The sequence below is a fragment of the Limanda limanda genome, chromosome 10, assembly GCF_963576545.1.
Source record: "Limanda limanda chromosome 10, fLimLim1.1, whole genome shotgun sequence".
Classification (NCBI taxonomy): Eukaryota; Metazoa; Chordata; class Actinopteri; order Pleuronectiformes; family Pleuronectidae; genus Limanda; species Limanda limanda.
In genome coordinates this window covers 18955784-18981924 of record NC_083645.1, presented here as the reverse complement: position 1 = coordinate 18981924, position 26141 = coordinate 18955784, and the positions used below count along the sequence as shown (strand labels likewise).

At 42.1% G+C, this 26141-nt stretch overlaps 1 protein-coding gene across 1 annotated transcript in view; it reads left to right on the top strand.

The window, feature by feature from the left end:
- The window catches only part of drp2 (dystrophin related protein 2), a 95586-nt gene that overhangs the window by 26895 nt on the left and 42550 nt on the right, over positions 1-26141 (top strand). The window contains exons 3-6 of the mRNA XM_061079187.1: positions 12766-12922; positions 22624-22744; positions 23282-23393; positions 24679-24835. Coding sequence (XP_060935170.1) covers positions 12766-12922; positions 22624-22744; positions 23282-23393; positions 24679-24835 — 547 coding nt within the window. The remainder of the gene's footprint in view (positions 1-12765; positions 12923-22623; positions 22745-23281; positions 23394-24678; positions 24836-26141) is intronic.

Here is a 26141-nt window from a genome sequence, read left to right as displayed (position 1 = left end):
CAGGAAATGTAGACACGCTGTTCTCGTCTTACATCAACTTGTGGTTTAATGTCTTTCGCAAGATTGAGCTAACGACCCCAGACAAGTGGACCACGGCAGAGCACTGTGCTGTGTCATGGTAATCACCAATGAATGATTATGAATTTATATATTAAAGTGACAGTTATTACCAGGAGCATATTGCTGAGGCCGTTCAGCCATCTGCAACTAAAATACAGTGCGAGTGTGTGGGAGGTTTCAGTGAATCTCGCTCTGTGGAGACGCTATTATGGAGGAGGATGGTTTATCCTTCTAGCAGCGGTGTAATTGATTCAAAGGACGGTCAGGTAATGATCTGGCAGTCCTTCCACTCTCCTTCATTTGTGTCCATTTACCTGAACTGAAAATACCTTCAGCTCGACTGCAAAGTGAGAAAATGAAGCGACGTCTTCAACTCCTCGACTTGTGAGAGTGAAGCTTCTCTTTTAGCTTTTGGATAAGAAAAGAAAACACGTGAAGCTCGGTTGTCGCGTTCCATTCTTCCTTTTGTCAGACAATTGAAAGGAAGAATGAAAGGAAGAGTGCTTTTAATCTGTCAAGCTGTGTGTAACTTCCAGAATCAGACAAACTGAGATTCGCGCCCACTTAACACAACTATTTTTGTCACTTTTCATGTGCTCAGTGGTACACTATGAATTTACTTGTAGAAAAAGTTTTTCCTTTTGTTACTCCCCCCCCTGTTAAGGGTTATTATTAAACTTGGCTAGAACAATGGAAATTCACTCGGCACAGAATGATATCTACAATTATTATGTCCTAACAATCTATCTACATGTAATTTCTCACATGATTACACATCCTATGGTAATATTTTTCATCGAAAATTAGTAATAGTGACCAAAGTTCTAATTACAACAACAAAAAGCAAGTAGGCTAATGGAAAGATGATTCAAAGTCACCTAAATTAAGCATTTTGTAGAAATAGTAACTGTATCAAGAATTTTCTCATGTGTTTATATGCAAATCTGTGATTGGAAAACAACACATTTACATTTTGATGAGACATTTAGATGGAATAAGGCACAATTTCCAGCTTTGAAATGCTATTCCACAGATTGATCATTTAAAAAGTTTCTATGCATGACAATTTTTGTTTCAGACTAGGAAATTGGACGAGACGAAGGTACATTCGTAGTTTTACGCTTTTGATTCCCGACGTGGTCAGGCCGCTGCCTAAAGTCGTTCTGTCAACCTGCCTGTCTTGTTTTACGTTAGTATTAGAAATGTGATTAGCTTCCGCAATAACACCAGCTTTAATGCATCCTATTCCTGCTCTGACATATGCTGTGAATGTTGGAAACTAAACTGTGTGCGGCTGAATCATCACAAATCTCATCCTGTGTGGAATCAAAACACAGAATTTTAGGTTGCGGTTATGAACTTTCTTCCTTTCAACAGAGCTTTCATATAAGATATCTAATCCCAGTATCATTCACACCAGGATATAATGCAGTCTTTGTTGAGGTGTGGGCTGTTCCACATAGGGAGGTTCCTGCTGTTTTGCTCTGCAGGGGCCCGGTGTGGGTGTCTCGTGGCATGCCATGAATTTATTTGCCACATGGCTCGGATAACTGCGGAGAGCCAAGCCACCCACGTGCAGCATCTGTCTGAGGGCAGGGGCAGTCTGTTTTTGAGTCGGCTCACTTCTGTCATTATTCAATTCACAAAGCTTCTGCACTAGTTCTCATTCAAGGTCTCCTCCGTTCCTGTTTACCCTTCCATTCAGTCTTTGCCCTTTCCCTCTTCCTCCTCTTCCTCCTCTTCTCTGCCCTTGCTCTTCTTATCTTGTCCTGTTGTATTTCTTCTCTTTTCCATCTCCTCTCCTCCTCACTAGTGCCGTTCACAGAGTTTCCCAGGTTCAGTGCGATGCCCCTTGGTGATTCTGTGCCCCACTTTCCCCACGGAGCCTTCGCGCACGTTACTGTTCACCGCCTGCAGAACTAACCCAGCGCCAATTACACGTTAATGATAATTCTATTGTTCAAGGTCAGGGATGGAAACCTGCTGCTGCTGCAGGGGTTGGTGATGCGATGGCAGGTGGGTGAGACCCAACCATCGATCATTCTCTGTGAGGGAACAGGTTTTTCTGGATGGATGTGTTTGATTTGAGTCTTGACGTGATTTGGATTTGATGGATGGGATTTTTACCTGCTGGGTCAAATATCAAATACGACCTACAATTCCAGTTTTTGATTCAACCTGACACAACATTAGTCAGCGGGTGACATTTTTGATGTCTAAATCATTTCCTTCAGACTTGTAATAATTCATACAGCCCTCACACAAAGCCACATTGTCTTTTCCTTGAGGGACGGCCTCTGACGTCATGTGTATCACGCTTGGTAAAGGCTGGTAAACCAGGGAATGGAGAATTACCGTAGAAGGAATCACAGCTTCAAGACATTTGGGACAGACACCGTATCTGTTGGCGGGGCTGACGAAAACAAACTCTGACACACTTTAATGATAAAACAAACCACTCAGGATTTAGGAGCCCCATGAATAATTTGAATTACCGCTTTGTGTGTGCGGGTGAGTGTATGTAGAGCTTGAAATTAAACAAGAGTGAAGCTGTGAGGAGAGCACTGAACTGTTCCGTCCCACCCATCATCTAGTGCAGAACAAATCAGAGGTGGTCTAACAGAAATTAGAGACAGCGTTGGACTTTTTGGACGCTACAGTGTGTCTGCTTGACAGGTCACGTCCCCAAAGGACTGAAAACATTGTGCTGTTGGAGCCGTGAGAACAATGAGGGCTTGAATAATGTAGACACGTCGCACAATGCGCATTAGTGCGGTTTCCTTGGTCGACCTGCAAGTTATTAATGAAATATCAGCTTTTTTTCTGTTTGTCACTCGATCTTAATTTAACTTTCCAGAACAAATGCACAAGCAGATAAACGGAAATAACATAAACAACAGTTTGACCATGGCTACACACTTCTTCACCAGAGATTGTAGCCGCTCAAACCAAGTTCCATAGGGCAAGACAGTTGCTGGGGAATCATATTGGACATTTAAGTGGCAACATTTTCCTTATTACAAGTCGTTTCAGGTAAATTTGTTGCATAATGTTGTTTTAAATCTACTCAAGTCGAGAGTTGCTTTTCAAATGACAGTTTAATAGACTAGCAATGGAGAAGACTGTGTTCCACTCTAACTGAACACTGGTAAATTAGTTTTTTTTAATGGGATTTGGAGCTTCAAAGTTCTTCCAGTGACTTTTAAATATCTCTGAATGAACTAACACTCAAAGGAAAGCTGGATTTGCCAATGTAAGATAATTAGTCTGGAGCCTGTGAAGTTTAGTTGTAGGAGATGTTTCCAGACCAGCCAGATTAAAAACAAGCCCTGTTAACACTTCCCTGATTTTACACCACGCAATTTGGGGTACTGGTGTTTACTTCTGAATTCCTGATTTATATATTCTGATAAATCTTATTTCCTCACCTCATTTGGAACCACAAGCATGCAAACTTCTCCGTTCTGAAGTTGTAAAGAATTCGTCACATGAGTGTGTTCCCCATGGGCGTGAGATGTTATAAATCATAAAACGTGCACTGTATTTCCAGCTGTGGGAAACCTCCCCAGTGGCTGGCCTCCTCTTCTCGCTCATTACATATGTTTCACTCGAACTTCACTTAAATGGCTGTTGGGAGAAACGCTTTAGGCGAGGCATCAAAAAAAAAAAACACCCCCCAAGTCCCTAAAAGCATCACATGCGACAGGAAATCCAAAAGGGACACGGACAGACGGGGAGGTTGACAAACATGAATACTCCATTTGCAGTTCACAGCCATTACACTGTGTAGTTTACTGATATTGAAGTTGGATTTATAACTTATTTACTGCTTTCACCTGGGACCATTTGCATCCGGGCTACATTAATTCAGTCCACACAGCGTTCTTTGTCCAGGTGACAGATGGCAGCGGCTCCAATTGACAGCGATCAGGTCTCTGGGGTCTGATGTTGACTTTTCATTTACACAGGGATAAGAGCAGTGTATATGCAGTACAGAAACTGGGCTCAGAGCATGTGGTGTGTGTCAATAATAAGTAAAGGTTAAGGTAACCAGAGGATATATAGTTCGGGTTCAGCCCCAAGGTAAAGAGGTTAAAGGAGTGTTGAATAATTCAGGCAATCATTCACTTATCTTATTTCAAACAGTTCAAGGCAACAGTCTAATCATCTGACTTTTCTCTGCATTTGACTTTTTTTACTGTGTAGTTGTTCATCTCACATCATTTGGAACTGATCCGCAAACAAGAAAACAAACGAAAAGGACAAAAAATTCGCTCTGTGTAACTGAGAATGAACATTTACAGCATAATACCATTTATAACATTTCTGGATCGTAAAAACAAATATATATTGAATTATATACAAGATGTTTTTACTTTTTTTGCAAGGTGAAAGAATAGTACTCTGTTTCCCTCTTCTTTGCTTTTGTGGTTTGTCGTCCAATGATCGAGTGCACAATGACTGAAATTATACAAACAATGTTGTAAAAAAATAAGTGCGTGATAGGTCCTATGTTTTCTTTAAACAAATTGAATTAGCTGAGTCAAAAGATCATGGGCCCTAAAAACACACAATCATTATAAGCTACATATAAACTGAGAACGTGCAGCCACATATGATGACGCATTAAAATATCCATATCCATATTTACTTTGCAGAGAAAAGGAGAAACTGTTTATTTGACATTGGTTCATAACATGCTGCTACAGTCATTTCTTATACACAGCATCGTCTGTTATTCCTTTCTCATCTGTTTGAAAAAAGAAAAAGCCCTTGACATTAACGGTTCTCTACAAGGCTGAAGGAAGCTGACCGTGAGCGAGCACTGTTTGCGGAGGGTACATGACGTCTCACTCATTCTCTTGTCCTCGACCTTTGCTGCTGGTGAGTGACAAACCCTGGCAGACAGGGAGCTGCTGCCTGACAAAGGTGAAGGGAAGCTCATCATTTTTGTCATGGCGAAAGAATCCGTGGTAGAAAGACCCTGTGACCCTTGTTTGTGCCTCATCTCATACTAATCCACAGATCCTGGTGGAGGCTCAGCTCAGGACCTGCTCATGGGTTTCTAAGCAGCATGATTCCAAATAGATCTCTATTAAATGACATGTTGAGGTTACGCACTCCCCAGGATGTCGGTGGGTAGAAGAAGCAGTGGGTTCTTGTAGCTGTCCTCCAGAGCCGAGTTACCCAGAAACTAGATCCTTTCTTTTCTAGGGTTACAGCAAAACACGTCATAGACGACTTTGATATCGTTGTTCAGACCAAGGCAAATTCCTGTATGTGCAAATATACTTGGCAAATAAAAGAATTCTGATTCTGATTCTGATTCTGAGATGAGTGTATGTAGCTTTTAAGAGAATTGTCTCTGGCAACGCATCTTTAGTGGAGGTCACAGAAAGTCTCAGAAATAAGAGATTCAAGTATTCTGATGGGATCAGGAGCTGAAGTTAACTTTCCTCATGTTTTTGTTTCCCCAGTATTTAAAGAGAAAGTGTGTTTTGCTCCAACATCAGTTGAGTTTCTGTTCACCACCTCACAAATTGTAACAGTATACTAAATAATTATTCTGTGACTTGATATTTGGTATATTGATTATGCTTTTGTCATCTTAACGTATTGTCAACTGTGTTAAACCTTGAGCCTGGTCACAGTATTAGCTACCATTTATTACAGCATATAAACCAAGGGAAAATAACAAATTGATTTACCAGGAACAAGATAATGAGAATAAAGAACAATAATCAATTTCTAGCATCGTACGTCCAACATAAGCCAATGCTACTTCCATAGTAATCCAAAAGATTACAGTGCTTTATTGTAAAATATACAGATAAACCAGAGATTAGCTTTGCTTTACACCATATGTATGTACGCGTGATTAGCTTCATGTACATGAGATACATTAATCCTCATACAGTTTTATGTGTTCACAAAATCTATGTTTCAGAGTCTCTGTGCAATGCACTGCAACCATTATACAACACATCACACCAGAAATCAGTTCAATGCAAATCAACACAGACAGGGCAGGTTCTACTTCTTTCCTTTTCAGAATAATGCACAAATTCCCAAATCTGAATCTAATCTTAACAAACTAAGAGAGAGAGACAACATGACACTGTAAATATGTCACTTCTCATTCTACTTTGATTTCCTGCTTCCACAGTTAGATTCCTGGGAGATTTGGATAAAAGAAAAAAATACATGGACCTTTTGTACACGTACCGTTTTAACCGACCGCAGTGCTGCTGTGCCATTGTGGCCCATCACACACACCCTGGCACATTCTTTTCAGCCCATCGTTTCCACATTTGAGAGAGAAAAAGATCTAGAGAGAATAGTGGGGAGAAAGGAGATGTGGGCTGTGCTCAAAGCTTCTCTGGGCCCCGAGGCAACGCGCTCGCTCGCTCGCTCCTCCATCCTAAAACGGCAGAAACGCTGCTCCTATCTCCTCTGCATTAATTAATCATTGAACCGAGCTCTAAGCTTCTCTCTGTAATCTCTCTGACTGATTGGGGAGTTGGATTTCTATTTGACAATGTTATTTATTTTGCATGTTTAACTGTCAAGAAATGAGGGGATACAGGGCTAATTAGCATGCATCAGAGTTCCCATTGAGTTATGCCGAATGGAAAACTCAAGGTTTGCTCAACAGACGCACAGGTTTGTTTTTACACCGGAAACATTGTGATTAGAATTCTAATCCACGGCTGCCAACAGCGATGAGCCGATAGCAGTTTAGTGTCGTCGTCAAGGACGCGTGGATGTTGATTGTTGCCTCGGCTCTCGCAGCACGACTCTTGTGTATTCACATTCATAACAAAGGTTAGTGTCTGAAATGTCGGGCTGCATATTTGATCTCCTCTGAATTCTTTGCGTGAAACCGAATCCAGGCAGCGAAAAGGTGCCACGATCTTTCCCACAACACCTCTTATTTTGGCAGCTGGCGTCTGGTTAGAGTGTCTCGTTACGTGTTCCCCGGTGAGATTGGTTGTCTCTCCATCTCGAAATTGCTGTCTGTGATGGCGAATTGATGACTCCATATGTTGAGTGCGTCCCGTGTTGAGGACGAGCCGGAAACGAAGTCTGCCGTGCACTCCAGCCACTCAGGATCCCATAAACCCATTTATATTGATTATAGCCGGGGTTATCATCATGCCCTTAGGGTAGGGTGTTATCGAGCAGCCTGGGATGCACACATATATACACACTTGGCATCACACACACACAGCACATTTAACACAAACACAACATACACAGTCTGTTTGAGGTGAGTACTTTACTTTACTTTACAGTCCATGCCTTTGTGTCAAAGCTTTATGACACCAAAGGGCACTTGTAAAAATAAACCTGCCTCTTAATAAAGTGAAGGTGTGATGGTGAGTCATTCCCCAACACACACAACACACATGTTGGTATTTCTAGTCTTGTAAAAAGAGTGGTATTGACATATTTCATTCCCTAGCCTCTAACCCCAATCTCAAAGAATGAATCTGGTGATCATCTGTATTTTTTTATTGCCAACAAATCCCAAGATAAGAGCAAAACCAACAACACGTTGATACGAAGTATTTCTTCTTCTGTTTCCAAACCCTGTCTTATAACGCACTGTAAACACTCACTTCTCTGCAGCTGCAAATAATCCCCAACAAAAAGTCCACTTTGTCTACGGTTGAGTAGTTTTTGTAAAAAACACAAGATGACCCACTTTTTAAAGATTTACATCTGCAGCCGGGACAAATGGGCTAACGGCCTTAGACAGGCCATGGAGGACAGACATTATTGAGGGATGGACTGACGTGCTTTTGGCTTTCTGTGCGATTTATTTGGCATCTGCCTTACATGCATATCCCAGCCCTAAAGTAATCGTAAACCAAATTTGAACCCAAAACATCACAGTGAAGTGAGGACTAACTCAAATGTCTTACTGCAATAGTCATTATTTCTTATTTGATAGTTTGTAACTTGAATGTATCAAGGGAAATTTCTCCTTAACTTTCTTAAACATTTTTGCATCCCTCAGCTCTTTAGTTTGATTTTGTACTTATTTTATAAAATCCAATAGATCGGCTGAGTGGGTTTGATTGGGACTGCAGACAAGAGACCAGTAATGGCATTACAACGAGTGCATGGAAAATTATGGCAGAAACATTATTTTCTCAACCATCAAGCAGCTTATGATTTTTTGGGACCTCCAACTCCAGGCGGTAGATGTGAGCAAGCAAACTTGCAAACCACACGTACAGCCCTAATAATAGCTGGTTTTAAGTTGAAGTTTAACTCAAAAAAGGGATAAAACCTGAATTTTAAGTCAACAATCAGTAGAAGAATAACGTTAAAGAGACTAAAGGATGATCTGGTGGTTTGAGTCGTCGAACAAAACTTTAAAAGGTGCCTTAAATAAAGATTTTAAATAAAATGAACCATACTTCAGGTGAACACAGAGAGAAGTCAAATTCTCTTAGGTTGGTGGGCAGTGCTGGGGCCGTGACTGACAGGGAAAGTAAGGGGAATCTTGACAGCTTGTTTTAAAGTACAGTTCTTGAATAGAGGCTGTCTGGGTCTATTTAAGGACTGAGTGCTTCTGTACTTCCACAGTATTTAGATAGTACCCAGACCTGCTATATAAAACCACCTCTACAGTATGTGACCTTAAAGGTGTAAGTCTTTTTTGCATTTATGGACTTACTCAAAATCCCTGGTATCGCCTAATGAATGCTGCAGAAAATGGTCCTTAAATAGCACCTCAATTAATACCACAGTGTTTCCACTGGAGATAAAGTGGGTTGAGTCAGCCCGACTGGCAGACCTTTAGCCTGACCCAGCTTAGCAAGGCAGGAGTTTTTCTTGGCAGCGCCCGCCATGTGACGGCTGTTCCATTACAGCACAGGCAGGGCTCCATTTGTCTCACCCTCAGTGTGTGTAATGACAGCAGCAGAGATGGGGCCGTGTGTTGTAAGCTGTGTGTGCGTGTGTTTGTCTGTGAATGTCTCTGCACGAGTGTGTGAATGTCTGCTATGTTTTGAAGCCTTTCCGCAATTTTCCAGGGTCGTCCTTGAATGGATGACCTCGCCAGGACATATCTGAGGCCCGGGCTCGCTCCATTTCAAAGGAAGCATTACTCCATTCACTCTTTTTGTGTGTGTTGTGTGCACGAGTGTGTATTCAAAACTATTACAGATTCACAGCGTATGCTGTTGGAGCCACAGGAAAAAAAGCAGTTGCTCTCCTATTCAATTACCACGGTGAGCAGAGCCGACGAGGGCGACAAGAGGCGAGGGGCCAGCGTGGTCTGCCTCACGCAGGTCTCCTGAAACAGCGTCGAACAAAGAGGCTTATCAATTCTGAAATGTGCTCACACAAGGTTGATTTCACCTTTTCCCGTCTTTTCACCCTTAAAGTCTCGGAGCTTTTAGCACATGCCCTCCTGTATCGGGCCTCCCTGAAGTGATACCTAATCCCTCATGTGTCAGAACTCGTCTGTGCCAAATTCAGTTTGCAGAAAATTGCCTTACATTTCTTCTGACATGACATTGCCGACGGCGGGCCTGCTGATGGCACAGGACCACACACACTGGAGGAGTTTAGTCATTTATAGGTTAACGCTATATTTTTACGCAGAGTTGCATCATTGCATGATTACTCTGACTCCAGTGAGACTCTGAAATCTGAAACTGTTCCTCTGGCTTTACTCTCGTTTCTTAACATCAGTCCAGTCACATTTTTCTTTTTGCAGCATTCCCTCTTGTTTACAGTTGTGAGCAGCGAACACTCCCTCTGCTTCTGCTCCCACTCATCATGTCTGATGCGACAGTGCTGGCAAATTGTGATGTGCAGGCATAATGATATTTGAGTGCTGGCTCCTGGTGTGTAATTGAAACAGTGGGACGCTTTCACACAAGCCCCAGCAGCCAGCACACTAGTGCCAGCTGGGCCACTGATATAAGAGCGGTGCTTTTTCCTCAGACTCATCTCATGATGCTGGCAGGTGGCGAGCTGATACGTGCTCTTTGAGTTGTTCCTGGTTTACCCGGAACAAACCTGGGACTCTGTGTTTCTCTTATCATGCTATAAGCAGACAACGTAAACACGGTCTGTCTGCTTGTTGTGACTGACGATATGAATAAAGCTCAGATTAAGTTCAATCAGGAAGACTGTCCCATTCATCTCTCCCACTCCACGCCCCCTCTGATCAGCTGACTGTTTCAGTGTTTCCCACAGAATTGATTCAGTCGGTGCACGTGCATGCAGTTTGCTTTTTGAGCGCAGAAGAGCCCGAGTGACTCGTACACAAGCTAGAGAGTGAAGGATGTGTTCTCCCATGGGAGAGAACTGCATTGAATGCTGCAGACAAGAACTCAATGGAACTAAATCGAGATCTCATCATCTTATTATGATTTTTTGGTTCATTATGAAACAGTGGGGGGACACGTTAGAAAATGACTGGCTGCAACAGTCTGGATGATTAATTGAAAGCACTGGGTCGGGTGTTTACAGGGATCCAATTAGATTTTGCCAAGATCTCAATCAGCCTATTGTGTCGTTGCTGCCTGAAATCTGTTCTCCTCTCTCTCGCTGTCAGCTGTCATTTCAGTCATTCGCTCCTCCTAGCAGATCACCTCCAGTCTACATATCCAGTGTACATTCAATCAACAATTTCTTGATCCAATCAGCCATTATTGTCTAGACCTATGCAACAGCATCACCACCCTTTCAATCTTAATAACATAGAGAGGGGTCTGAGCACCAGATAGTCTCATTTATATCACATCAAATTTTCATCCTATTGTGCACAGATTTCGTTTGTTTTTCAATTTAAATTTTTTCCGATTTTAATATGTAATAAGTGTGAGTACACACTTCGTGCACCACTGTATGTATATATGAAACAGTATTGGAGGTAGATAGATGCTGTATTCTGGTGTTTTTGGGATCATGGATCATGACTCAGCTCTGCTGCATATATTTACACACACATAACAAAACACCCACCACAGATGTCATTTTCAGACCCAATCTCCTCAGACGCTGTCAAGCTTTTCTTTCCTTGCACAGCCCATATGCAATTTATCGGGATAACGGCGACAGATTTCCATTTATCAGAATGCTTTATTCTTTTTTTTTTAAAAACAATGTTTCTGTGATTTCAGATGGAAGTGGACAAAAGCAGCTTCTCATTTGCAGTCTGCCACAGTTGATTTCTGCTGCTCCAGTTACAAGGTTTTGCTGATAACATTTATCAACTCTAGCCAGATAATTAAGCTTACATTAGCTCCATGACTTGTTTGATTGATTTTTATAATGAGAACCCTGCAGAAAAAGGTAGATGATTTATAGATGTGGAGATGAAGAGCAGAGCAGGTGTGTGAGCTGTGTGGCGGTGGTCCAGGTAAAGGCGATGAGGAAACATGTGGGATCACACTGTGATTTCATTCCCTGTTCGGATGCTTAGCTTTAATACTTGGAAAAGCATGGCAGCCTGCTTTATTATTCATATTCTCAAACAGCTTGTTTCAGTTTTAATGAGGAAATTATTTTAGGACGTGAACAAACCGATGTGTGTTTTGCAAACTTAAGGTGCCCTGCAGAGTTTCCTTGTAAACAAACAGAAGTCCTGTTTGCGTTCTCTGCGACCAAAATGCTGTGTGTATCCTGGAGCTCTTACAAACATGTTAAATGCACTTCTCTCCACATTAATCTTGGCAGCTGATCTTTTAAAGCATTTCAAAGCCACGGTTGTTTGGCTACACGTTTGTGCTTGGCAGACGTCTTCTTCTTCCCCATCTTTGATGGTGTCGTGCCTTGAATCTTAACACCACCTGTTGATCAGTGGAAATATAGTCAAACAATTAAATATAACTGGGTGCCACTCAGTAGTAATACCCGTTCTTACTACCAAAAGCCAAACGTATATATGATATCATATGACTTGTATGTACAGTGTGCATACTGATGTAAACAGGAAGCAGATTATAACCCTGCAGGTGGTTGCAGACTAACAAATACCATAAATAGGAAACATCAATAGTGGAAAGTAAAATGAGGGTTTTATTTTCTTGGATGAACAATGAGGTGAAACACTTACTAACAATAGGTGTTAACAACGATTTGCCTTCACTGCTGGTAGTCGAATGGTGACTTATTAAAGCCAATCAGAACGGGAATGAGGGTCACTTCGTCATCTACAACGCAGCTGCAGAGGTTTTAAACTAAGAGTCAGCAGTGTCTCCAGTGTGTGCTTTTGAACTTAAACGTGATTGTGTGTGATTAAACGTGTTAAAGGTCAGCTATAGTACCGGCCTTCTCAAATGTAATGGTTAATTGATTGACCATAGTTATCACCGGCACATCCACTTTAATGAGCGATTAGATTAAATTTAAATCCAGTAAACCGCTGACCTTCTTACAGCCGGGTGCACAGAAACCCAGCAAATGTGAATCCAGAGAGTTTGACTTGAGAAGAGTCGCTGCCCCGGATCATTTCGCCCTGAAGAAGTGGCTCTGCTTAGAGGGTGTATTAGAACTTAGAGTGGCTGAGACTCTTGGCAACTCACCATTATTAGCAGGAAAATGTAAATATAGCTCGTTTTGGAAGTTCACGTGTTGCCAAGTGGGAGACAGTGACCAAATGCCAGGTGCAGTATTTAGATTGTGTTAAGGGGAATGTTACCGTTTGCTGACTTGAGTGTGTGTGTGTGTTGGCAGGGTGCGGCTAGAGGCGTTCTCTGACAACAGCGGGAAGCTGCAGCTCTCGCTACAGGAGATCATAGAATGGCTGACAGCCAAGGATGAGGAGCTGTCGGAGCAGCTGCCCATTGGAGGCGACGTGGGGGCCGTCCAGCACCAGAGGGAGTTCCACCAGGTAAAGTGGATGAGTGCAAATATAACCCATTCAAGTATCCATGGGAGAGATTTTAATCATCATTACACATCCCAAGAGGTAATTAGTTACCACAGAATGTCTTCTCACTAAAGACACACACACACACACACACACACACACACACACACCCGCACACAGACACACACAAATACAAATGCACCACATGTACGGATTGAGGCTGTAGATACAAGCTGTATTCGCAGGAGTATTCTGTTTTGTATTGTGAGTGGCAGAAGGGAATTCTTCAGTTCCCTTCTCGACTTTAAAGTCCTGTGCTGTCCTCCACGTGGGCGCACTGGGAGAAATGGATCGAGGGTGTGCCCAGGGTCATGTGCTGTGATCTGTGCAGAGCGTGTGATGGCTCTGTCATCGCGGTCTGAGCGGCTGGCGGCTGGAAGGACGGGGGTTTTGTTTGTACAGTGGTTGAATCTGTTTACGTGGTAGAGAAACATGTGGAGCAGTGTGGTATTGTAAATGTTTATGCTTGCAGAGCAGGAATGAAAAAAGGAAAGGAACAAAACAAAGCTGGCAACTGTAAATATCAGAGACGTTGATCAAGGCAGAATTTATTGTCGAGTCTGAGTCAACAGCAGAGAGATGAAACTGTCTTGAAGATCGGCTGTCACAGATACCGATGATGAAGGTGGGGCTTGTGTTGGGGGTGCCACAGATTAGTTTTTACAAGCAGCTCAAACATTTCACTGCTGTTAAAGGTTGGTTTATTGAACATTTAAATAAACAGTAACAACATTCTCTTTTTCCTTGTTTGGAAATATTATAATATTTATGTGGATCATCCAGAGGGCTTGTATTCATAATTTCAACCACAGACGTCTTTACTACACCAATCCCACATATTCCATTTGACTGTGGAGACATTTTGCAGCTGATTATTTTTCGCCACCTGCTCAGTTGATCGGTCAGGGACAGAACAATGCTTTATAGCGACACAAAAAGTCACTCAGTTCAAATTTGAAAGGCTCTGCTTTATGATATAAACTATAAATGATTCCGAGCATTGATGTGGATTCTACTGGGAGAGTTAATCCCTCATAGCTCAATGTGAACTGCTTTATCAATTGTATTTATAAGTCCAATACTCACTCGTTTTAGCTCCGCCTTTGGGCTCTACCTACTGACAGGTAGGCTACAGCTGGCTTAAGGAATCTAGGAATGAGTTTAGACTGAAGATGAACCAGGGCTGCAAATAAAGATGTTCTTTCATCAGCTAGAAATTTTCTTTTCTCATGAATATTTTAAAAATAGATATTTTGTTGATGTGCTGTGTTTGATTGATGGATTGATCCGCACATTTTTGCAGTACATCAAAGCATACGTAAGCAGACCTTTTTTATATAACGAGACAATTAACTGAAGTTTGTGTTTTTATATTTTGTGATTTATTGAATTTTCTTGCTATTTGAGCAGACATGTTGGCTACACACTTATTCACAGTATTGTCTGGAGGTGTTCATACACACACAATCTGCACAGTGCAACCATACTTCTCAAGCTATTAAGGGAAAAATAAAGTCTTTGATTAACACTGAGCCACATGAGGATCAGCGGTTTCACCTCAGTTTCTCACCCCATAGACTCGATCCAAGACAAACTGCGATGTTCTCTTCACCCGACTGTAACCAGATGGAACTGGTTGCCACATTTATTTATTTTTTCCAGTATGAAGGTTTAGGGCTTTAGAGAACATCAGTTAGAGCTGCTGACAGAGGAGCAAGCCACCTCTTCCCCCTTTCAGATAACTCCTCCACGGTTCAGTGATTTGAACTGGCCTTTAAATCCCTTCAAGGGCGTGCAGGGGAAAGAGGCGCACAACAGCTCACAAAACTCACTGACTGACACTTCATTGATCGTGGCAAAAAATCTGCACTCGTTTTAATTTCAAATAAATATATTCATCTTCACTCTAAAGGCAGCAAAGCCACTCTGCGCTAGAATCATAATTTGACGTATATTACTGGATGTCAGCTGATTCTGCACGACATAGTTGCGAGGGGGAGTGACAGGAGCGCAACAGAAATATTAATTTCTCTCTTTCAGCGTCACATACCAAATAATATTTATAACCATACAGCAGAATTCTTCAGGTCCTGTAGCACACACACACACACACGCACACGTTTCATTTAATTTGTTTCCATCTGTCTCCTCAGGTCTGTGTTGGCGTGACTGTCTGGCTTGATGGATTGTGTTTTGGTTGCACCCATTATAGCAAGACAAAATAGACCTTTAACAACATGTTCAAAAAATACATTGAATCTCACCAGGAGCTGTCGCTGAAGTCTGTGGCAAAAATCTTCAGGCAAGTTTTTCTCCCAGAATAAGTTAAGTTAGTATAAAACTTTATTTGATTCCCAAAATGAAATTAATGGTGATACCAGAGGTCACCCAGAGAAGAAACAACACTGTGAATTAATATTTTGCTGACAAGTTATTTTATAATTTAATGCAAACCAGTGTTCTTCATTTTGGTTCGATGCCACAGATTTAAAACTAAATTCACATTTATTTCATACTTTTTGTCCCTGAGGTGCAATCGACGTCACAGTAGACCAGAAGTGTGGGGAACATAAATTCTGCATCCTCCTTTAAAGCTCTGCTAAAAACTCACTTGCAAATATTGAATGTATTATTTGTTTTTACTGTAAAGCACTTCGTAAACTTTTTTAAAGGTGCTATAATAATACATTTACTTTTAATGGTCGTCTTCAGGGTAAAAAAACATATCTTTTTCATTTTTATGTTTTCTGTATGCATTGTGCAGAGATCAGTTGACTCATCTTGAACCGGTCTATTCTTATGAGTAATAAACACAGACAGTCTGCAGATAACTATCTATGTGCACGACCTTGAACCGCTCGGCTCATATCTCATTACCGCTGTCTCCTTAAGTCTCTTACCCATCTTCATTGCTCAACAAATACACGTTTGCTTGAGATACTTTTGTCTCAGGGGCTTCTCCCGTTCTCTTTGAAGCTCCTGCACATGAGTGTATTTCATTACTTCTCCTGATTAAACCAGTTTTGATGTTGAGTGTCGGTGAACGTGTGATAAGAGGTTGTTAAAGTACAAATTGGCTCAACCTGACGGAGCCCACATAGCTAAAACCTGAGGAGTGTTCGTCAAGGCCTGGTCTCATTCAAACCACGGAATTTAATTTTGATTAGTTCCATTGACATTGCAAAATCAATAGATACATTCACAGCGATGAGGCGAGTCTGTGCACGTCTTCCTCTTTGAGTTTTTCATGTTTGCTCCACAGGAAAGTAATGGATAGCAGAGTCGGGTTGATGGTACAAATGTGTCTTGAACAAACTACATTGACTTACTGACAGGTTAATGAGGAATCTGTTCCTCCGTCTCTAAACCTTTTTCTTCATTTTCCTTTGAGGGTTGCTGGAGAAGCTGGAGCCAATTCCAGATGACATTTAACAAGAAGCAGGCTACACCCTGAACAGGTTGCAAGTGTATCGCAGTGCCAACATATAGAGACAAACAACCATTCACTCTCAAATTCACACCATCGGGCAATTTCGAGTCTCAAATAAACCTAAGCTGCATGTCTTTGATCTGTGGGAGGAAGCTGGCGTACCCAGAAACAATATGGCCATAGTGAGATCATGCAAATCCCCACAGAAAGGCCTGAACCCAGTTTTGAACCCAGTCTCTAACCACTGAACCACTGTGCCACTCATAAACCTTCTGAGCTCGTCGATTGTTAGCTAGAAAGCTTGCCAGCTCATAGAGCTTTTTCTCCTCTCAAGGAAGCCTTTATGGAATGAAATGATAATCCAGAGAACGAAATGTAAGGTCGGATACAGGCTGCTGTGACTCAGAAGAGTTACCAACTTCCTGGCTTCCTTATTTCAGAGGCTCCAGTATTTCATTTGTCACCAGGCTCCTGGAGCTACATATTTCTGGAAGAAACCCAGATGAGTTTTGCTGTGCTCATGCTTTTATGTACTGGAAATAAGTGAATACCTGATTGGGTGGACCAGACCAGCCTCTGGTCACTTATAACATTACCACATTCATACATTATATTTGCAGGCGGTTGTAATTTAGCATGCCGACAGAATAATTGGAGAGATATTAAATGTCAGTAGCATTTGTTTTATGGGAAGGAAAATAAAATGAATGGCTTTCCTGTGTGTCAAAGATACCCGCTGGTGGGACCAGAACAAAAAATCCCAGGATTTCCTTAAGGGAAGAAAGTCTCCCAACTTTTTAATTGACATGCATGCTATATAGCCCTGTGAGTGCTGAGTGTCTTAAAGTTGGTACAGACAGGAATTTCCCAGCAGGCATGTTTGTGTGTGAGTGTGTGTGTTTATTTGTGCGAGTGTGTGTGTCTTACTTGCTCAAAAATATCTCAGACAAAAAAGCCGAATATGATGCATGGCTACATCATAGAGGTGAAGACGCTTAGGATGAAACGGTGTTGAGCTGGCATGATTTCTGTGTCAAGAGAACATTAAAGGTGTGTGGGTGATGGTAAGAACCATTACAAAATGTCATCTTTGGATTCTACCCTCTGTGTGACAGAACGTTTTTGGACGAAAGCTACTTTTATATTCCGGTAAATAAACTCAGTTGTGGCTGAAGCGAGCGAATCACAAACTGCAGCTTGCATAGATGTTCAGAAGCACACACCCATCCTGTGGTCTGTCTTCATGCAACACCCATGATCGGTTTCTGAAAGTACAGCTCAGATTTCTTTTTTCTACCCTCCCTGCAATTTACCTTCTTGTCAGTTTGTGCAGAATCTTTGTGAAGCGACTGGTATTGACAGTGAGAGGTTTGTGGCTCCCATTAAACCTCAGTCGAAAACTCCCACCTCAGCCGCTGCACTGTGAAATCATCCGTCCAATTAGCAGGAGAATGAGAAAACACATGTACTTCACGCCAGCCTGCAGTGGCTTCTCTTTTGTCTCCTCTTCATCAAATTGCAGTTTCCTTTTTCCAGAGTCGACGATGATATTGAGTGATGCACAAATTGGCACCTTTACAACATTAATAGTCTGCCAAACTAGCTATTAAATTACTCGGAGGATCTCTGAATGGATATAAGGTCATGTGTTGGAAATTGTTAATTGTTAATAATTGCATTTAAGTGGGGTTGGCCCAAATCAAACCAAAAGCAAGAATTTACTGATTCCCTCCACCAAGGAGGTTCTGTTTTCATACCTATCCAATTTTTATTTTGTGGGTTTGTTTATACCAGGTTTATGAAAAAGTAACTCCTGAAAGGATTTCAAGGGAACTTGATGAAAGGAGCTGACAAACATAAATATTTGGGGTTAGATGTGGACATAGAGGCAGATGCAGGATTTTTTTTCCCTTTGCAAGATGTAGCGTTCAATGTTTACAATTTGGTGCCACTTGATTATTGAATTGAATGTCAGACCTTGGCAGAGGAATGTGCTTTACTGGGGGCCATTCCAGTTTGTTTGTGTTTCATCAGTGGTGGCCCTTGACCCAAACAAAAATCCAACAGACTTAGGAGCTGTTTGTCACTTTCTCTGGTATGGCGTAATAGGGTTTTAGTCTTGGTGCAGGTTTGTGCTTCTTGAGCATTCTTCTAGTTTCTTGTTGTTTTCATAACTTCCACATGCATCTGCCCTTTTCACCTCAAACAGTCCTTTTCATTCACGCCTCCCCTCCGTCCTCAACATTCACTGGGATTCCCATCTGAGCATCACCGAGCCTCCTTTCCACCCCGCGCTCAAATGTCCCATTTTACAGCACAGCACTCCTTCATGATCTGAGATGACTCTGCTTCCCAAGCGTCGGGTTGCTCTAAAACTTTTCCGACAAAGCAGAGAGGGAAATGCATCCCGGTTTTCTATAGAGGATTAAAGCATTTTAAAAAACGTGAATTATTGATCTTGAGTGGATTCTTTCTGATGTTGTTTCTGTGTGTGGGTGTACCAGCTCCCTCTGGGCCACACTCTTTTCTCTGTGAGCTCATCTGCAATGTTGGGGAACATGTTTCCAGTTTGCAATTTTTGGGGTTGTGACGGCGGAAGGTAGGTGGGAAGATGTGTTAAGGTCTTGTTAGTGTTTGCGTGTTGGGACAAATTAGTATTTCAGGAAGGGCATGGAAAAATCTGTGCCACATGCAAGCGGGAAAACCAAATGAGAATGTATCCCCCTCTCTCTTGTCAGAAGCATGTTGAGAGGGGGGGGCGTCTGAAGGGAGGGGTAAATGGAATGCCATCAACATGTTTAGACGAAGTCAATGAAGTCCTTTCCTCCCTGACGTTCTCCTCTCCATGCATAATGTAGCTTAATCTGATCTGAAGGCTTCGCTCTTAATGTTCCCTCAACCAAAGATGAAGCCTCTGAGTGTGAAATTTAGCTGGAATTAAAGTTTTAACATGACAGCTGGCTCAGGGAATCCATGGCTGAGCTCCTCTTTGGGCGGCAAAGCAGCTAAACAGAGGATGGAGAGAATAGAGAGCTGAAGAGGACGGAAAGAGGGTTAAGGAAAAGGCGAGGAGGATGTGAGGATGTGAGGCTGAGGAGGAAAAGCGAGGAAAGACAGACAGCAGGTTTTCTTCATGCCTCAGCTCCTCTACCTTAACACACTTTTGCGTGTTTGCTCGCTGCCGGCTGATGTTTGCTGTTTCATGTGGGCTTTCTGTTTAACTGATGTGTTATCAGACCGGCCCGGCTCGCTGAAACACTGTCACAGCTGCAGCCGCACAACCCCGGCTAATTCCAACCGGCGACGTAGATTTTCAGCTGGAATTGTAATCTCGTCACAGCGTAAGAGGATTGAGGACGTTGGATTCACCCTAAATAAATTACTTTCGAGAGGTGGGAATAACGAGCATTAGCTCTCACACACCTGCAGTGTGTTTTCTACAGAAGAAAAAGAGTGTAGAAGAATGAAGGAGGTTGACACACTGGCTTTCTTAGAGTCCCCGGGGGGGGGGCTCTGGGTATCTGCTCGGTTTCTGAGTTAAGGCGGAGTAAGTGTGTCTTCACACACGCTGAGGCCCTCAGCTGTGATTTGCATAGGGAGTGTTTGCTCAATGTGGACCAGTGGAGCCGGCCTCTCCAGCTAATTGGGTCTTCTGTGCTCGCAGGCCGGCAGACCAGTACTCCCAGTAAATATGGTCTCCTATTGTGCCCTGGGCTCAGCACAAGCGGACAGCCATGTCATCGTATGTGGTCCTGCCAGTAGATCAGTGCGAGAGTGTGTGTGTGTGTGTTTTAAAACTCATGTATTCAAACACGCCAATTATCTCATGGTGTTTCATGTATACTGTACATGAGTGTTTGATCTTTAGCCTGTGAAGCCCGGTGTCATTTCAGCACGAGTCTATGTTACATTTCAGAAGAGAAATCTACATTTCTCCTCCTTCAATTTTAAGGCTAAACATACAGTCAAGAGTTGTGACGCTAAAGCCGGTTGGCAGTCATTTCTGTTACCATGGAAACTTGGCTCTTAGGTAACCTATTGAGCTTAAAATAAGTATAACGAGTATTTTATGAAACTGTCAAATGTACATCAGACTAATATAAGAAGAAAATTGATACTGGAACAACATAACAGACCAAGGGTTATATTTGTTCTTTTAATTACATAGCCTGTCACTGTTTGACATTACGGTTTCAGTTTTCTGACTTTGTGTATAAATACTTAAGCTATTGTTACCTCGTCTTTCCATCCCTGTCTGATTGTTTCTTGATTTCTTTGATAGTTTATTTGTCTGCAGGATTGTGTGAAAACTGCTTAGCAGATTTCCACAAAACTAGATGGAAGGGACATGAGCCAAGAAAGAATCAATCGAGTATTGAAGTGGATCCGGACAAAGGGGAGGGTGATTGACATTTTCACCAATTTCACAGAGATTAATTAATTGATCTTGATGGAAAAAATCTAGCATTTTTGTGGGTAGGATTTTTTTCAGTCGATGGACGGTGACAAACAAGGTGACAAACCTTTTATCTAACACCAATGTGGAGCTGAGACCATGTGGATTCAGCAGAGACTTTCTATGCATTTTCAATAGTTGTAGAACTATGTCCAAATGAACACAGTTGATTTTGGGTGGAACTGTTGGGCCTCTGCAGAGGTGTGATCTGTGTGAACCCCTCTTGTTACACTTGGTTTTATCCTTTAACAACTTGGCTCTTCAGTGTCTTCTTTTCCCTCAATTCCAACTTCACTCTATTACTCTATCTACTCTACTGTGGAGTTGTGACAATGAGCTGACAAAGACCATTTGTAAAGCTCCTCCAACCTGTTGCTTATTGTTCAGTCAATCCCCCTCAACTGTGAAGACTCTGAAAACATGTTTCCGTTCATTGTTCACCAGGTATTTTCTCTCCGATGGTCATTCTCGGTCACTGGTGATACATCACTTGAACCAGACAAATGAAAATGTCTCAGGCAGGATGTGAATAATGGAAGTCAGACATACACTCATTTGTTCTTGTTAGCAGCCCGGGCATGTTGTGAATCACAGGGATTTGCTGTTAAACGGAAGTCAAGCCAGATTTATTTCTACAGCTCAAAAACAAATTGTTAGTCTTATAGACTTTACACTGTGTTTAGTGTTTATTACATCAAACGTGATCTTTAGAGCGTAGATGCAGATCAGGAAAATCACTTCAGAACACTTGATCTAATTCATATAATCCAATTAATCTAATTATTGTGAATCAGTTTTTAATGAATATGCAGTATGTAATATCTATCTATTTATTTGACAGTCATGTGATCAAACCCAGCTACAGCTCATGCAACACATCCTCTATCACCCATTATCTACTTATTACACGTTGCTGTTTCCGGGGGCTTGTAAATTGTGTTGGCAACGATCCACTGATTGTTTTTCGCATCTACATAACCCCCTCTGCTCGCTTGTCAGTGTGTTCTCATTTCTTCCTTCTGCATGTGAATACTAGAATGGACTCAGTAGAGCGCAAACCTCCACCACAGTCCCCTTAAATTCAATCAAGCCACATCAAATTGCACACACTCACATCGCAGTCCCTTAAATGTGCCCGATTTTCTTTTTCCATCGAGATCCATGAATCGTTTCTGGGGAAAACAGTGAAAATGCCCCATCTTCCAATATTAAATAAAGTGATTGTGTCCCATCCTTCTACCAGTTCAAAACATCCCAACACCTATAGTAATTTAGGGCTGCTGTAGATAAAGCTGAAGTTGATAAAGACGACTTATTGTCAGCTAACTTGTTGGTCAGTTTTTTTTAATGTGTGTGATTAGTCAGTGCCAGAAAGTAGTGATAAATGTCAAAGTTCCGCAAAGCCCAAGGCCATGTCTTCACTGATCTGGTTTGTCTAACCAGCGGTGCCAAATTCCAACAATATTCAATTTGAAAGTATAAGCAGCAGCTAGAACCATGTACTGATGTTTGTGAATGGCAATAAATTAATTTTTCTTACATTATCAGTTGCTTACCCAACATTTTTAGCACTAAAATGCATCAATCCTTTTTGTCTGTTTTCGTTCAGGTTGTGTCATTGTTCATCGTCGTCTCCATGACTCATCTTCCTCGGCCCCTCCTTTGGGGAGAAACCAGCACCAGACTTGATATAGACCTTTTGTTTTTCATTCTCTTTCCACTTAGAAACACTTTCCTCTCTTCTGTCCTCCGCCCCACCCCCCGCACCCCCGGCAGGCGTTCATGGAGGATGTCAAGTCCCGCGGGCCGTTCATCTACTCGGTGTTGGAGTCCGCCCAGGCCTTTCTGGCTCAGCACCCCTTCCAGGAGCCGGAGGAGACCCTGGCCGATGGAAAAGGTCTGCTCCCCTTCGTACTCGGTGCCAAATGCTGCGCCAGCCAAAATACCCTACACTCACGAGCCCCTCCTCGGCTGAGTCCCACACTTCATTTGTTTGGACGCATGCAGGTGAAATCATCCATTAATAGTTTCCAGCAGTGATCCGTCCTACGCTGTAACGATGCGATAGGAAGCGTTTCCGGGTCGGGACCAATTAGCTCTAGCTCAGCGGCTCTACAGTACCGGCAATAGATCAATAATACAGTAAGCTCCAGTGTTTCTCAGGCCACGCGCCCTACTTCGAGTTGTTTGTCTCGCACCACTGGAGGCTCACCTTGGGGATATTAAAGCAGTCAACCTCACTGTGTTCAGCTCACTGTTTGCTTCATCTTCTTTGCACCGTCCACCTCCAATCATTGCTTCTCTCTGACCTTTAACCCCGTCTCTCTTCAACACTCCATTATTTCCTCATCCTCTCTGTATTTCCACTCCCTTCTTTCCACCATTAACCTCTTACCCCGGCGTGGCCCTGACTTACCTCGTTCACCCCCAGCAGAGCTCTCTCCCAGCCGGCGGATCTTGAATGTGAGCCGCTCAGTATGGAAGCAAGCGAACGTGGCCAGTGACCTGTGGGAGAAACTGACGGCACGCTGTGTGGACCGCCACAGGTCAGACGCTTCTCTTTACTGTGTGTGTAACCTGCTCACTTTATGCATGTGGTTCCTGCAGGTACATTTACTTTCATCTATTTCAAATATGTTTCTCTTTTACAATTATTTAGCTTTATTTTACATTAAAAGAAGAAATATCATAGTCTCATAAAATATTACTTAGTTAAAGATTAATCAAGTGGTTCCAAGATGAGCATGAGTCTTTCATCAGAGAGACATTTCCTATTCCCATTGGTGTTATTTTAGGTTCACAGTAATCAAAAATAAAAACATTAGAGGAAAAGCCAACACATTAGTGCAATCATCCGAATTACAGTATCTCACATCCCCTCAGATTTATTCTGTGACCATTCGGAGCAGCCCCTCAAATAAGTTACTCAACTCTATATAAAGTAGTTGAAATTAGTTTTAAATCTAGCAGCTAAAATGGTAAAGTCTGCATAAAGAGTATTATTATTTTGGATAGATAGATATTTTAAATCCAGGACTCGGGTATTGGATTATTTTTTAACATTGTAGCATTGACACTTTTACTTTGGGAAAGAATCTGAGAAATATACTTTTCACCATGTCTCTTAAGTCAAAAGTAGCATAGAAGGATTTGGTGAAAAGATTTCTGTAAAATGGAAGCAAACTTTCAGTCGGATCTGAAACCTTGCAGTTCAAGTTTGAGTGACTATGCGTCTGTTCAGTGAAGTTCATGGTCATGTCTCCAAAACTTTCTTTCAAATGTCATAATATTGAGGTTATTATATTATTTTTCATGGCTCAGGAACTGTAATACAGAATCCAGATGTTATGTACTGCACTTTTTACATCTTTAAATCTCTATAAATAATTCAACCATATAAAACAGGTGAATAAAGTAGCCAACAAATGTTCTTTTAAAGATTTCTAATAGAAACAAAATCATCTATATTTGTCGGAAAATTAAATAATAAAAGGTTTAGTACAACAACAATAATCAAAGAAGTGTTTACCGACAGGTAAATGCCCGTAACTTTTATAGCTATAAAGACCTGAGTGTTATTACTCCCTGTGACTGTTGTTGTGTAGCAAAGGTTATGCAGCAATACATTAAACATAATATAATTACCATAACATGATTACAAACTGTGGCATGTATAATCCATTATGGAGGCCATTAGGAACAACATATCCATCAAGAGTTAGATAATTAAAACTCAGAATAAAAAAATCATCTAGGTAGTGAAATGTTTGTACATACTCCTCCTGAAATGAAGTATTGCCGTGGTGCATTATATTCTCATCTTGATTGCAGACACATGGAGCGGACCTTAGAGCGTCTCCTCCAGGTCCAGGCAGCGATGGAGGAGCTGGCCGTGGCCCTGGAGCAGGCCGAGGGCGTGAGAGACGCCTGGGAGCCTGTGGGAGACCTCTTCATAGATTCTCTGCAGGACCACATAGACGCCACCAAGGTAGACCCACCGCACCACACTCATTCTTCATTATCTCTCTTCGGCATCGTCATGAATCCTAAACATTCGGTCGGTTTTGCCTGTGCAACAACTTAATTGTCCCCTTTGAGATAGTTGCCCACGGCTATCCCTGGAAAAGTGAACATTGTGACACTCTGACACATCATTAACCAACATCAAAATAGGGACATCTGTTTTTTTTACATCACAGGAACAGAGCTGGAATACGTTACTTATGAATCAATGAGAGATCTGAATAAGGCTTTTTTTCTTTTTTTAAATGTTTGTTTGGGTCGCGTCCACACATGTCTCTGTTAGAGAGGCTGTGATCTGACAGATGTCGAGAGGGACGTGTCGCTTCAGACTGACGCGGTGAGACGGCCGGGTCATCGTCCCCGGCTGAATGGATGTTGTTATACAAATGGCAGGTCGTCGGTGGAGTCATTATTGTGTGCTGAACGCCGCCGCCGCCTGTAATTGCGTGGCACTATTCATTAGAGACCAGGGCACTTCACAATAATCGTGTCACTGTTTGGACTCCTGTCACATTCAGCACATGTTCAGCTCAGTCCTCAGGGCGGGCTCGTCACTCCGCTGCCTCTCTCCTCGTCTGTCCAACACACACGCACACACGCACACACAAACACACACACACACACACACAAACACACACACACACACACACACTAACACACACAAACACACACACACACACACACACACACACACACACACACACACACACACACACACACACACACACACACAAACACACACACACACACACACACACACACACTCAGACACTAGAGCAGACACATGAATGTTAGCAATTAAGAGACATTCATTTACACATTATGCACACTGGCATACACACGCATGCTAACAATTGCTTGTCAAAACAATTGCAGATTCAATTTCTCTTGATTGACACCTACAATATCGTGTTTGGTTAAGATGATGATAAGATTTCATGATTAATTGTTTAAGCTCATACACTGACCCTCACTGTTCACTTCCAGACAAGGTTTCATACTTGCTCCTCTGATGAAGACGTTTCTTCACATTTTTGAGTCTGAGGTCCAGGCATGAGACAATAAAAAATGAAAGGACGATGGGGTTTCTTTTCTTTTGAATTTCAAGATTGAAAGGGGAAATGTGCAGAATAAAGTGGACTCATGTCAGTCAGAGCAGGGACTGACAGCTGTGTGAGCGGCTTTCTTTCATAGCTTGTCCTAAAAAGATAAAGACTTTCCTTGTAACTAAAAATTATCAGGCAGAACCATTTTCACAAATTCATCTTCAT